The sequence below is a fragment of the Lathyrus oleraceus genome, chromosome 4 (assembly GCF_024323335.1).
Source record: "Lathyrus oleraceus cultivar Zhongwan6 chromosome 4, CAAS_Psat_ZW6_1.0, whole genome shotgun sequence".
Classification (NCBI taxonomy): domain Eukaryota; kingdom Viridiplantae; phylum Streptophyta; class Magnoliopsida; order Fabales; family Fabaceae; genus Lathyrus; species Lathyrus oleraceus.
In genome coordinates, this window is record NC_066582.1 from 50,877,067 (window position 1) to 50,892,347 (window position 15,281).

At 31.3% G+C, this 15,281-nt stretch overlaps 1 protein-coding gene across 1 annotated transcript; it reads left to right on the forward strand.

Annotated features, from left to right (window-relative positions):
• The first annotated feature begins 543 nt into the window (after nt 1-543).
• On the forward strand, nt 544-8,380 carry LOC127073195 (uncharacterized). Its single transcript, XM_051014327.1, has 13 exons — nt 544-945; nt 1,174-1,360; nt 2,519-2,591; nt 4,256-4,403; nt 4,562-4,671; nt 4,942-5,082; nt 5,168-5,309; nt 5,396-5,539; nt 6,081-6,241; nt 6,668-6,745; nt 7,004-7,142; nt 7,350-7,610; nt 7,760-8,380. The coding sequence occupies exons 1-13, from the start codon at nt 679-681 to the stop codon at nt 7,907-7,909; spliced, it is 2,001 nt and encodes a 666-aa protein (XP_050870284.1). The 5' UTR covers nt 544-678; the 3' UTR covers nt 7,910-8,380.
• Nucleotides 8,381-15,281: the final 6,901 nt, after the last annotated feature.

Consider the following 15,281-nt stretch of genomic DNA (forward strand, 5'->3'; position numbering starts at 1 on the left):
CCTTGAATTCTAATTTCTTTTACTCCTTTTGATGTGATGAAATATAAGAATGAAGGTTTGGAATGAAAATCTTGATTGAGAATGAAAGAGTTTTTTGAAAGAGTTTTGAGCAACAATGGGTATGAGATCTAATCATGCAGGTGTTATTTTTATTAAAAATCACATTTGATATTTTTGAAAATGCATCTCAGGATATGTAACATGCAAATGTGACAAAGTTTTCAAATTCACACTTCAAAATTCAAGAAATGCATTTCTGGAATATCTATTGGGATACTCAATAATCAATAAATTGATTGGATTTACTCATAGATATATCTCTGAAATAAATTTTTAATTTAAAATAAAATAACACTCATTTGAATGATTATTTAATGAGACAAAATACGTTCGAAGATACATATTCGAAATCTGATAAACAATTTCGAATTTTAATAAAATGCTTTTCCATGTGAGAGATTAGTAATTCCCATTTTTTCGAGTGCACCAAGCTTATGATATTTGGACCTTAAAAGGTCCATGTTATCCTAAACCCAACCCATAATTTGCCGCCAAAAAGTGGAACACCTATTTCCAAAAGACCCATTTTCATTCCATTGCAAAAAACCGCGCAAAACCGCCATACACACTGTCCCAAGTTCGCGTTTCCTCCCCCGTCAGGAACTCAGCGACTCGACAATGGAAGCCAATACAGAGGTAGTTGAAGATTCCCAAATGGACGTAGATCAATACCAAGAAGATAAAGAGAAGGAGGAGGAAGATCCTTTTCTCAATTTCGTCGATCTAGCAAGATCGGAGCTATTATCGCTCGAAGACGATTCAAATAGAGACGATTCGGATACATCTGGATATGGCTGGAGCTGGATCGTTTCTCACATTCTTAAAACTTGCATTGCTTATTCAAGCGGTGTCACTCCCGCGATTCTGCTCTCTGAACTCTCTCAGGTACATGAATTTCGTTCATCCATATGTGAAATTGTTTCTATAGATGATTATGATGTTGTTCACTGTACACATGAACTATGAAATGCATAACTTAGGGATATATAGTTGATTACGTTAATCTATTTTGGAATTAGATAGTTAGATTTAGCAGTTAGGGTTAATTTTGATGTTACTGTGACTTGGTTTAGAGTTTAATTACGTTTTTTGTTGTTGATTTTGTTTGTGAAGGCATGGAGTGAACAACGCAGGGTTGCTGTACCGAAGAAGAGACTGGAATTGATTAACCATCTCAAGAAAAATAATAAAAGGACGAAGCTTCCTAACACTGTTACGATTGACTCCATTTACGAGAAAAAATTCATTGCTTTGAACAGTGTTTTGGAAGCTGTTATTATTGATGCTTATGTGCTTCCAGGTACATTGAAATAATTTTTCCCTTCTGATTATGGTTTATCATGTGGATCTAATGTGAAAAGTAATATGGATGTACTACATTGCAATTGATTTTTCTAATCAAACTGTGGTGGGTTTTTCTGCATACGAGAAACAAGACCCTAATGAGTATTGATATTTACTCAGGTATTGCAAAATAAGCCGAAAAAGTAAATCAGTTGAATGTTTATTTGACATTATCACCTGTTTGGATGTTCTAAGATATGCCACAAACTTTGGCAAAGGTTTTACGTAGCACGTATATGACCTACCGATGAAGCACAGTTCTGTCAACTTATTTATAAATTATATCTGTTTTGATATTTTGGGAGGGGATTCTCTCCAGTTTTGTTTTCTCCTGTTTTCTCAACTGGAAAGATCTATACCCTTAAACCCATCTCTCATTTCTTTATTCATCCCATTTGCTAAATCAAGAACTTGGATTGTGCTGGACACTCACATGACATGAGAGAATCCTCTCCCTGCTATTTTACCCCTTTTTTGGAGCAGTAGAAAGTGATTTGGTTTTAGAAGTTGGTAAAACACACCTCACTCTAATTTGGATTTTTGAAAATTAGTTTTTCTGATCTAGGCCACCATGTAGCTAACTCCAGTTGCTTGGGTAGATGCCATCGCATCACTAATCCCAATTGCTAGGATAAGGCTTGACTGTTGCTTCTGTTATGGGTGGAAATAGGCTAGATTGCCATGAGTCGTCTTTAGTATAGCTTACTATACATCACGTTTAGGACCTACATGAAGACTTAAACCTATGAATTTATTCATGTTAAATTTATGACCTATGTAATTGATAATCATGACGCTCATACTTTTTAAGATGTTAGGTTATTTATACCTTAAATAAATTAGGTCATAGACTTGATAGATTTTTAAGTTTATACGTATAAATTTTTACTCCAATCAGACAAGTTGGTTAATAGACCAAATAAAGTTAGACCTAAGAAAAGCAGATGATAGACTAGACTTGAACCTTGAACTTTTTTGACAGACAATGAATTTTTAAGTAAAGCTTTGCTGACCCAACCTATTCTCACCTCTAGCTTTTATTGTGGATAAACTTTTTACTATGCTTCTGTAGCGGCCAACACTAATTAGTGTAACCTCCTTCTTTTTACTGCAGGCACAAACATCCACATGCTTACATTAGGGGATTATTGGAGCTCTAATATCATAGACCTGTACCTTCACCGAAGGTAAGTGCTGCCTGTATGCATTGTTCAATCTCTCAACGTCAAGTTCAATTTGTAATTTGATGATTAAAAAAATAAAATATTTTATCCTCTTCCATTGCTGGTGAAAATATGGAAACCTAGAAATACTTACAATTAAGTACTTGATTTTGTCGAGTGCATTCGTTATTTGAACTAGTTAGGAGACATTCTCCCGGACAATACACCTTCTTTCTCTTCTTCCAACTCACCCTCAGATATCAAGCCACCTAATGCATCACTACCTATTCCAAAAATTCACAAAACTGTCACTCCTTGAAAACTGGAGCCAAAGATGGCATTGTTGGGCCTAGATTCAATCCCACACTTTTTCACACACATTTTGAATCTAGCGCTCCCAAGCAAGCCTTGGCCATTCCTAAGTGGCATGCTGTCATGCAGTCAGAATATGATGCCTTATTTTAAAAAGGTTTCATAAAATATAAGGGTTTGACTACATTGAGACTGTCTCCCAAATTGTGAATGCTGCCATTGTTAGAACTGTCTTAACACATTCTCTCAGCACTGGCCCATTTCAATAGCTAAATATCAACAATGCCTTCCTTAACGGCCTTCTAGCTGAAGAAGTTTACATGGTTCAATCTTTTGGATTTGAGGGAACCAATTCTAACCAAGTATGCAAGCTCATCAACAGTTTGTATTGCCTAAAATAAGCCCCAAGGCCTGGTTTGAAGTCTTAAAAGGGCTCTCATTTCCCTCAATTTCATTCCCGATAAATGTGATCCTTGACTCTTCATGCTTCACAACTCGTGTCATTGCACCTTTCTTTTAGTGTATGTGGATGATATCATCATCATTGACGAGTTCTAATCGTTTCATTCAACAACTTATTACCAAGTATTGCCGCTCCTATGGCCTCTAGCACAAAACTATCCAAAGTTCTAGATCTAACAATGTTCAGGTCTATAGTAGGGTCCTTGCAATATGCTACTGTGACCAGACATGAAATTTCCTATGCAATTAACAGATGTGCCAATTCCTATCTAATCCCCTTGAAAACCATTAGAAAGCTGTGAAACGTATGCTGAGGTATCTACAAGGATCAATCAATCATTGGCTACTTGCTCCTACAATCTCCGCAATCTTATCATTGTTTTTTGTGATGTAGATTGGGCATCTAACCTAGATGATACAATCTCTATCTGTCTATCTATCTATCTATCTTGAGGAAAAACAAAAAGGTGGCACGACATGAAGTGCCAGAGAAGAGAGTTAGTAGAAGGTCTAAAAGTTTTTTTGTTCAATTCTAAACTTAAGCTATTTTCACACGGGTTACTTTGGATTTAATATGTTTCAAACTAAATATATGAATTAAAATAAGAATAATATACATTTGATGAAACTGTTTGTTTGAATAGCACCATATAAATTCTATTATATAAAAAAATACATATTAATTACAAAAAGAACATGCTATATAATATTCTATTTTAATAATATATTTACAAATATTCTTTATTTACTATTTATTTTAATATCAACAACATGCATGTATTCTTTTAAAAAAAGATCTTCAAATACATGTATCGAATCATTTGTGTAGCATGTGATTTGAAATCAAAAGTTTCAGTAGTCTTATTTATTGCCAATACTATTCAAGATTAAACATATCATGTTTTATCCAGCAGATTCTATGACTTGGCAGGCTTGCCAAGTGGAATTCTGAAGAAAGGTAGGGAGGTTTTCCTCACAGGCTGCTACCTCCGATCTACCACCGAAAGTTCTGGTCATCCTCGTCTTTTGCCAACAGAATATCTTGTGATTCTATTGGATGAGGTAACTATCAGTTTTTAAGTTGTATCGTGGTCTTAAAATTTAAGCATAAGAGTTCAGAACCGGTCCTGTGCGTCTGAAAATTAACTTCGTACTGCACCTAAGTTAGATTCGGGGTCAAGTTTTTATAAAGATAAGCCTTTCGTTCTTTAAAATTGTAGAATCAGGATGATGATGCAATGCTGCTAGGAGCTCAGTTTTGTTCAGACTCCTTCTCTTCAATTTCACTGGAGGCAGTAAACAAAGGGGCTTCTTATTCACTTTATGCCAGGTAAACTACTTGCAACGGATGTTGTGTTTGCTACATGAATTTGTTGTGCATATTGTAAATTTACTGAGAGTTGTGTCATTAAAATTATTTCAGGCACCATTTTGCTGTTTATAAAGATACCTAAATGTAACTATGAGGTTTAAATCATTTACTAGTTCGTCTATGTTCCTCTATATATGCATTCATCAACATGATCCATAACCTTGAATAATGATATTTTTTCCTTTTACAAGGAAGCATGCCCTCACTAGTTCTTTTAATTGATTACAGGATTGAAAATATTGAATCTGCGGAAATTCGAGGGAGGTTTGGGACCTCACAAAGAAAGCAAATTACTCTTGTTGATGGTGATGGTGTCGCATTAAATTTCTTCTTGTGGAGCGAGCAGGTTCTCCTTGCTAATCTTTTCAGGTGAATTCTCACATTGTCAAACTTATGAAGATGAGTGATTCTTTTCTTATATGTGGCTTACATTCACCATTTTGGTGGGTTACAGAGTAGGAAGCATGCTTGCCCTGGACAAACCTTACATTGCCAGTTCTGTAGAGTGTGATATTCAAACAAGTGAGGAATTTTGCCTTGAATATGGAAGTGCAACACAGTTATATTTGGTGCCTTATATTCAACATGAAGAACAGGTGACTTGACTTGATGGATTTTTGTATGACATTAACTATATCAATTGTCGCATAGAGATAAAATACTAAACATCTTTGTTGGTTAGGTGTGCTTAACTATGACACCAAACCGCCATCAAGGTTCAAAGCAAATTGGTTCCTATAATCCCACTCAGGGTCTAAGGGTCTCTCAAGTGAGCTTGCCTTGTGATTCTCAGGGTACCATAGATTTCAGCAATTACCCTTTTCGGGTGAGTTTGCCCTCTACTGGTCTCTAAAAGAAATGAAAATGATAGATTTGTTCCTTATTTATATTTTTTTACGATCTCAATAGCTATATCGCGTTTAAGTTACTTTGCTTATGCTTGTTGGAAGCTAGGCAATAGCTTTTGTTATGATTATGCCAGCTTTAGCTTATGGTACTGGTTTCTTAATTCAATACAAGCTTGTAAAATTTAATACAAGTCTTCAAGTCTAATTAATTTGTTGGAATGAAAGCTATTTGGGTAACTATAGTAGTAAGATTGCATACATCTGTTTTGCCTGCTTGTTTTTTCTTGACCCTATTCCTATTGGTATTTCGGTTTTGCAAATTTGTATACACACACTTAAATTGGTAAACCATGGATATCTCCATTCATGCTCTGTATAAGCAGTTGCAATTATGTTTTATGTATACATTTGTACTGCTTATATACTTTTCACATTATCCTGCATACATTCCTTAAAAGTGTTAATTTTCAGTCCTTATGGTTGATTAGTTAACCTCATTACTTGTATGAAGTTTTGCAGTCTTTTGTGACCGACCTTCGTGACAAGATGACTGGCATCAGCCTCTATGGTGTTGTTACAGATATTAGCAAAGAAGATAATACCCAGAAAACTGTTTTTTCTTTAAGAATCGCAGATACTAGCGGAGAAATCAGGGCAAAGCTTCATTTTACCAGTCTTTGGTAATGATTTCAAGCATTACTTGTATTAACTTCTAGATGTGCTTAAAAGTATTGGGTAGGCGGGGTAGGCTTTAACATAAAATTTAAGAAAGAAAACAATGATTTAATACACATCATTATTGGAAATAGACAAAAACTACTAATTAACATTGCCATTTTATTGCAAAATAGAACAACTAGTTTACACTTATATTTTTTAAACTCTAAAAACAAAAACATGAGATGGAAAGAAGAGATTGCAATAAATCACAAGAATGAAGGGGTAGTTGGAGAAAGAGAAAAAGAAAGTATAAAACTAAGTTTGAGAGAAAGGAGTGGAAGACTTGTGATTTTAAGTATGAAATTATTTAGCGTGTTTCCATAATGTCTTTCCAAATATTCATATTTTTATATCCCCCATTCTTATGATTATATATCATGTCTCAGGTCATTGGGAAGAGTGAGTCTTGGTCACACCGTGTTTATATCTGGCTTGACATGCACGGCGTTGAAACGTCAAAAATGGTGAGCACATTTCTTGGCCTGATGCACATAACCAGCAATCATCTAAAGAAAAAGTTAATTGTAAAAAATATGGTGTGAAATTGAGTGGATCATTTAATACTATTTTGTTATCCTGCAAAATGTGGTTAGTACTCATTTGCTGATCCTGGTCTAGTGTCTGCTCTATTTTCTCTGCCTTTTATAGTTTAATGCATTTTTGTACTCTGTTTGAGGTATCCACATGATTTACAATGTACTTGAACGTTTTTGACTTGACAGTCTGGAATTATCATGGTTTGAGAATGGTACCGGGGCTTCTTTCATCAATCTCAGTTGCTTACCGGCATTGATCAATTCATCTTGCCTATATGAACTATTCCAACTCTCAGATATTTCTAACCAGACTTACTACGCCCAAGTAAGAGTTGCGCTTTTGTATCACTTGAATATCTATCCGACTTTTTGTGTGTTTCAATTATTACTCTGCAGTATTCTTAATTAAACAAGTGTGTATGAATTAAAATCTTGCTATAAATATATTTTCTTTATTCCTTTTTCTGTATAACCATTTAATTATCATTCATTTACATATTCTGATCATTTTTCTTGCTTGATATTGTTGTAGGTATGCCGAGTCTGGCTTGTTCCGAATGAATATTATTCCGTGAATACAAGATTTTTGCATTCTCTCTGTGGTCACTTTGTCGACGAGAAAACCATGAAATGCAGTTTCTGTCATATAATTTCTGATGCAGAGGCTGTACGCACTTTCCATTTGAAAATTACTCTTGCAGATAAGAGCGCGAAAGTTTTAGCATGGTGCACTGGTCAAACTGCCATGGATTTGTTGCAGATATCTCCTGAGGAGTTTTGTGACCTTCCCGAGGTAATAAACTAATAACTCAAATTTGATGCCAGATATTTATTCAACATAAAAGTCGTGCCCATATGCACATAGTGTATGTTTACCAATTTCCGAATAACATGTCTACTAAAAATATTTGTTGGCTTCTCAGTAAAATTATTTTATTTCAGGAAGAACAATTGATGTATCCCTCGTCGTTAGAAAATGAAAAGTTTATGGTTGCATTGGTAAATTGTAAGCAGGAAGGCTGTGTGACATATGACCTTTTGCCGGACAATTCAGTTTCTTGGGAAATCACTCGTGCATACAAGTATGAATAGTTAATCCTAGACGCTCCTGGAATAGACAAAGAGAAGTAGAATCGCATGAGAATTTTTAAATCACATTAATGTATTTCAATTGGGCGATTTGTGAAGAGTCATCCATTTTGAGGCCATTAGTCGGAAAAGATAACTTAACATGAAGAAACACCAAATTGTGTCCAAAGAGGAAAAACTCTCATAAGCAAAGCAACCAACCAGTGAAGACAACAGAGCTATCTTTCTCACCCACATTTTATTGAAAGGTAACTTATGTATTGAGAGATAAGTCGTACTGATGGTCAGCCATTTTTGTCTGGGGAAAGTTTGAGTAAAATTTAATCAATCTTAATGTAAAGAAGTACTCCAAAAGCTAGAAAATACATTAGACTTTCATTGCTAAGACTTTTTGTTGACAAAAGGAGATCCCTGCCTGACTTGGCATCAACATTCATAGTCAATGTATAAATTATTGTTGGTATCAGTATTATATTCCTAGCTTTCAAACGGGAACTGCTGTTTGTTTGTGTGTGATTAATTTAGGGTACGTATGAAACACTTTTTAATTTTAGTTATTAAAATTTGTTTTTCAAATCTATTTTTAAAAACTATTTTTAAGAAGAAAATTAAAAAAAAAATTTGTTTGATAAATTAATTTTTAAAAACTGTTTTGAAAATATGAAAATGAAAAAACTTGTTTCATAATCTAATCTTTTAATAGTATTTTAAGAAGAGAATAAAAATATATATTTTGTCATTTACTTTTAAAATCTATTTTATTGTATAAAATATTACAAACTTAAGAAAATTAAGTGATATTTGGTCGAATACAAATAATTGGGTTAAATCAATTTTTAATTTTACAAATCACATAACATTTGTTTGTAATAATAATAAGAAAAAAATAAGTAAAAAATGGGATTCCACATTTAATAGAAAACAAATTATATAGTGAAAATAATTAAAAAACACAAAAAAAATTAAGTAAAATAAATAAACATATTTGAAAAGGATACTTATACATAAAAAGAGCATAAATAAAAGAAATAACATACTCTTTCAAATACGTTTTTCTATTTTATTTTTAAAATATAAAAATTACTAAAATTACATTAATGCTATTAACGAAAATTATAAATTTTTATGTTTTTTCTTCAAGTTTTATAATACTAAAAAGTAAGAAGCAAAACATAATTAAACTATTTCACTTTTTTGCTTTTAAAAACTGAAAAATAGAAAAGAGTTTTAAAAACACTTTTGCAAAACATTATATTCAAACAAGTTTTTAAATTTTAAATTTTCAAAAACTAAAAAAGAATTTTTAAGATGCATTTCAAACATGCCCTTAATAATAGTTTCACATTGATTAAAAATATGGAGATTTGAGTATTTATAAGAGTTTGTGGAAATAAGAAGAATTTTTTACTTAAGGGGGAGTATTTTGGACTCTCACTTGAGGGGAATATTGATGATAGTCTCAAAATGGTTAGAAATGTGGAGACATATTTACAAGTGAGAGAACCATGCTCCCTAGTGAAAAAGAAGAGAGGCTAGTGAAAAAGAAGAGAGGGAGAATGTTGATAATAGTCTCATGTTGATTAATACGAAGACGCATTTACAATTGAGAGAACTCACTCACTCACCTATCACATTGTAATATGAAGACACATTGTAATATGAAGATGCATTTATAATAGTCTAAGTGAGCATATGTGTTAAAATATAAACAAATATTTTATTAATATTAATTTTAATTTAGATTATTTGTGTAATAAACTTTGTAATATGCAATTTGATTTCTGTTTGTCCGTTTTTTTAATACGCATATAAAAGAAAGAAATAAATTACAATTGAATTGATAGAGTTAAAAATAGAATTTAATTGATATACACTAACAGTGTAAAGAGTTTTTACACTTTCAATTAATCATAACCACTGAAATATTTGAAAGATTTGATTTTTATTTTAAACATTTAAAAAATAATACAAACGATTGTGATGCATTGATAGTATAAAATGTTTAATACTGACAGTGCATAAGAATTAATCTTTTAAAAATAATAGTATCTACAATTAAATTTGATATATTTATAACTTTGTATATGATGTTTTTCACATATGTTTCTTTATAAAAATATTATTTGAACATAATTATTAAATTATATAAGTAAGATAATAAATATTTGTATTTAATATATTTTATTAGTAATTTATTCTCTCTATCTTGATCTATTCCTCTAATATGTATTATATTAGTTACTCATATACATAAAATAAACTCTAAAATAATATACAAAAATAAACACATTAATATAAAATCTACTCATTTACACAAAATAAACTATATAATAATGTACAAAAATAAACACATAAATATAAAATTCAATTCATCTAAGAAAGTGTATGTTTAATGTCTTAAGTTCTCAAAAATAGCACATTGTAGAAATTATACAATTATAAAAAAATATAAAATAACAAAAATTTAATTTGACATATTTCACAACAAAAGACATCAATATTGTTGCTGTTATTTTTCATGTTTGATATTGTGTTCAATAAAAGGGTCACACGCAAAAAAAGAAATAACTTATCACGAGTTATTTATTTTTGTAACTTACAAAAAATATTTAGATATTACAATTAAGTCTTTTGTATCCGGATTTTTTTAACTTTTCCATCATTTTTTAAGCATTTAATTGGCTTTAATGTATTTACGCCTTTAATAATAGTTAGAGTTTTTTTTATAGAATTAGATAGAAAATAAAATTTATTGATAGTGAAAAATGAATACACAATTATTGTATCCAAAAATATTTGTTTTACTTAATTAAAAAACATGTGATATTCAGAATTCTTTTGAGATGATTCTATTATTGATTGATAATATAAAAAAAATATATCAATAGTGACAAATGTTAGGGCAAGTCTCAAATCACACACTTCTTCCATTTAGATGTGAATATTCTAAAGAGAGGTATTTAAGAAATTATAATACAAAACAAGTATTAAAAATTTGAAATGAGAAATCTCAAAAATAAATATAAACACTTATCTTGAATTGCAATAGTGAAAAATATAAACAACACTAGTAAAAAAATAAAAAAAGTTTTAAATATTAAAGTATTCGTATAGAGATTCGCCACTCCACCTAGAACAAATTCTTTAGATATAATTTCTTCTATCAACCATTGTTCTTGTTGCATTGTTTCTTTAATTATTTAAATGTTTGCGTAAAAAAACTATTTGTATCTACTTGTGTTTGTTTTATAAGGTGATTTTGAAAAATTATAACTTAACTGTTAGCCCCAATTCTCATAGTCTCTTTATCTATGGTGGGTAATTTCCCGATGCAATTAAAAGGGATTGTGTGGTTTAGGGGTGGACAAATGGTCGGCTCCGGTCGGTGATGGGGCAAAAATATCAATCCGAACAAAATCACATGCACTAAATATAGATCCGTTATCGACCATTTATATTTCGGTTTTCTCAGATAATGGTTCATTCAGTGACGGTTTATGTCAGATGGATTGTTTCGGTTCTTTCAGGACTTACATCTCTATCATCATTCTGCAACTAATATCCATTGATTTGGATAACAGAGTAATAAAGGAAAATAAATAAGAAAAGTAGAAAGATAATAGAGGTGAAGAGATCATATATAGGGTTGAACAGCGATCGGATTGGGTTGGATTCGGGCTCAAACACTCAATCCGGCTCAAACACAAGCTTCAACAAATACAATATTTCCAACCAACAAGCATCAAACTTCAACAAAAGAAATTAAGAAAATGAAGAGGAATAAGATTAGATTACATGAGTTAAAATGAAAATCAAAACGTTTGCCTTTGATGAGTTTTATATTTAGTTGTGAGAGCAGATAAACGGTGAAGAGGGGGGAAGAAAAATGGGGAGAGAGATAAACGGTGACAGCTAGGGTTTTTTAGTTATATAGTGGTGTTTGTATATGATGGGTATTGGTATTGGGCTTTAAAGGAAATCAGACCAGAAACGTTAGTTATATAATAAATTAGGAAAGCGGTCGGGTTCAGTTTTCGCTGGATTGAATTGGCCCAACCAAACCGAACCGCTAAAAGCCATTGAAACCCGGTTGATTCAGTTTATCAACCCGACACCCGTTTTGAAACCGACAGCGTACAAACGGTTTGTATGGATCGGACGGCTTGGACCGGTTTTCTCAAAATCTGTCCACCCCTGTGGTTAGTTTGCTAAAGTTACTAGCGAAAAATATTAACGTAACTTACATTTAATAAGTTATTTTAATTAATTAATTAAAATAAATATTAAATTAATTATTTAATTAGTTATTTCACTTTACTTTAAAAAAATTGAGTTTAATTGAAATGCACTGACAGTGTAAAGATATTTTACACTGTCAGTTAATTACGACCATTGATTTTTTTAGAGAAGTTTGACTTTTTCTATAATTACATGTAAAGTATCCCAAACGGATGATTGTGATGTATTGACGGTGTGAATTTTTTTACACAGTGCATAACAATTAATCTCAAAAAATTTACTAAAATAAATAAATATTATATTGGATTGTATTGTTGAATAACTTGTGATATGTTTGTCTTTTTTTTTAATGAGTTCGTTGAAAAGTTTCTACATTCATTATTTTTTAATTGTTCCATGTTGTTAAATCTTACACGTTTTACACTGATTTCATTAGATTAGACTAGACGTTCTATTGAAAATAATTGATATTCTAATTTTTATTATTTTATATCTTAAAGGTAAGGTTTAGGGATACAAGTTAAAAATTAAATAAAAAAGTATTATTTTAGAAATTATACATTAATATTAATAAAAATATATAATTAATTTTTTAATTTTTTAATATAAATTTATTATAAATAATTTTTTTTAACTTGTATCCTAGAGACATAAGTTAGTATTATCCATAATAATTAATTAAAATTCATCCAATGTTAAATTTTATTATAGATTTACTTTAATTAATAAATTAAAATAAATATTAAATATTATTTATAGAATTTATAATAAGTCAAAATAATCAACCATTAAAAAAAGGACAACACACTTCTCCCAAATTGTTTTCTTTCTTAAATAAAAGGAGTCATCCACCTTATAAGCATTGTTCTTACAATACTTACAAAATATTTTATAGAATTTCTCTTAAAAGGATTCTCCTTAGGTCCTAAATATTCAGTCATATAACTTAAAGATATTTAAGCACTTCGCCGCTCCTTATATTCTCAATAACTTAATTATGAATAAATTTATTTTTCATTCTAGTATTCAACTCACATTCAAATCTATGTCTGATTCTGCGATTATTTGCATAAATTATATTATGTTATTAGAAGACAAAATCAAATAATTCTCAAATTCCATAAATCCTAAATACCAAAATCTAGATTTTTTTTTGTTTTTCTTCCATTTTCTCCTATGGAAAATCAAGACCCCAAGTTCTTCCTCCAACTCCAATAACCATTTCAAAATCTCTGATCCATCACGCAATTCTTGAAGTCCCTTTTATTTTCATCCTAGCAAAAATTTGAGTTCCATTCTCGTCACACGTTCACTCAATGAATACAACTACTATAATTGGAACAAACCGATGCAACAAGCGTATCATTCAAGAACAAATTGACTCTCATTAGTGAATCACTCCCTTAACCTTCATTCATCGGCCCAAACTTCGAATTGTGGAAATTATGCAACAGTTCTTATCATGGGTCACTCAAACCCTAAATCCCCAAATTTACCAAGCACCATTTGATTTGATAACACGGTGAAACTATGGAAAACTTGTAAGATCGATACACCAAAAGGAATTACTTTTGTTTCACCGACCTATTCAAAGATCTTCATTCAATTAAATAAAGTGATCGTGATCTTTCAGTCTATTTCACTAATTTTAAAATCATTTGGAACGAGTTTGAATCCCTGCGTTCTACCCGTTGTTGCATATGTTTCTCGGAATGCTCATGTTCTTTGAGTTCTTCTATTAAAAAATTCAAACACATAGAGTACATAACATGCTTCCTCAAAGGCCTCAATGATACTTACAACAACATATTCACTCAAATTCTCTTTATGGACCCCTTTCTATCTCTCAATAAAACTTACTCCATGGTTATCCTACTAATGAATCCATTATCTAATAAGCCCGACAAAGATAGATATTCAGACGCTTAAGGAATGAATGAAGGAAAATGACAATCTAAGAACTCAATTTTGTGTAGTCATTGCAACAAAACCAACTATATACTTGAAAATTTGTTATTTCAAACATGGTTTCTCTATGCGGTCTATAACAAAGAGTTCACATGCGCACGAGAACAATGCTGAAAATAAGAAACAAGAACTCAACACAAACATTGATAGCTCAAATTCCTTCAACAAAGAAGATTATCGATATCTTGTAAGGATCCACAAATCTTCAAAACTTGAATCATTCCAAAATACCCATAAAGATAGCTCTGCTAAGGAGGCTTCTTATGTCAGTTCTATCATTTGTAAGACATGTAATCCCTTTCATAGTTCTATCAATGACATGAAATAATTCTAATTACAAATTGAGTAGGTAATTTGTTTGAAATATAATTTTTATTTTTATTATAAAAAATATAAATCTATGATAATTATTTATTTAATGGTTTTTTCCCTTCTGTTTATATTAGTTATCTTGCTTAGTTAATATAGTTTTATGTGATATATGTTGGAACTTTGAACCACAAGATTGGTGAATAATGGTGGAGAGAGAGAGAGAGAGAGAGAGAGAGAGAGAGAGAGAGAATTAAGGGTGAGAAGTGATTATTGCATTAACCTAAGATGAGAATGCATCATATACATTTATACAAAGGTTACATTATGATTGAGAATCAAAACAACCAAATGAAATAACAGAAAAATACAAAATTCGGGCTCGTAACCGGTTACACCATTTGGTTAACCAGTTATAGCTACATTGAAATTAAATCCATTAAGTGGTAACTGGTTAACGCCATAGGTTAACCGGTTATAGCTACAAAATCTTCACTTTTATACTACTTGAAAGTGTTACTGACCTTTTTGTAACCGGTTACACCCCCTGTGTTAGCCGGTTACAATACTTGAATTACTTGAAATACATTCAACACACCAACTTAATTCAAGTGCTCCAAGTTTTCCAAGCTCATATTCATCTTCAACCTCTTGAACACTTTATTTGTGACTCCCTTAGTCAACAAATCAGCCACTTGGTTTTCACTCCAACAATACCCCAATCGTAACTTTCCTTCACTAACAAGTTCCCTCAAGTAGTGAAACCCCATCTCAATATCTCAATCATATCCAGTTGTAGACTTTAGATCATCTTTATCTCTGCACCAATTGGAATCGGTAAAACTGAGCAAATTGCATT

What these genes read in the sequence shown, in the direction of transcription:
- LOC127073195 (XM_051014327.1), top strand. Translation starts at nt 679, where the DNA reads ATGGAAGCCAATACAGAGGTAGTTGAAGATTCCCAAATGGACGTAGAT. An exon ending in TTGTGATTCTATTGGATGAG is followed by an intron (nt 4,404 to 4,561) that starts GTAACTATCAGT and finishes TTAAAATTGTAG; the next exon opens with AATCAGGATGATGATGCAAT. An exon ending in GCGTTGAAACGTCAAAAATG is followed by an intron (nt 6,746 to 7,003) that starts GTGAGCACATTT and finishes TTGACTTGACAG; the next exon opens with TCTGGAATTATCATGGTTTG.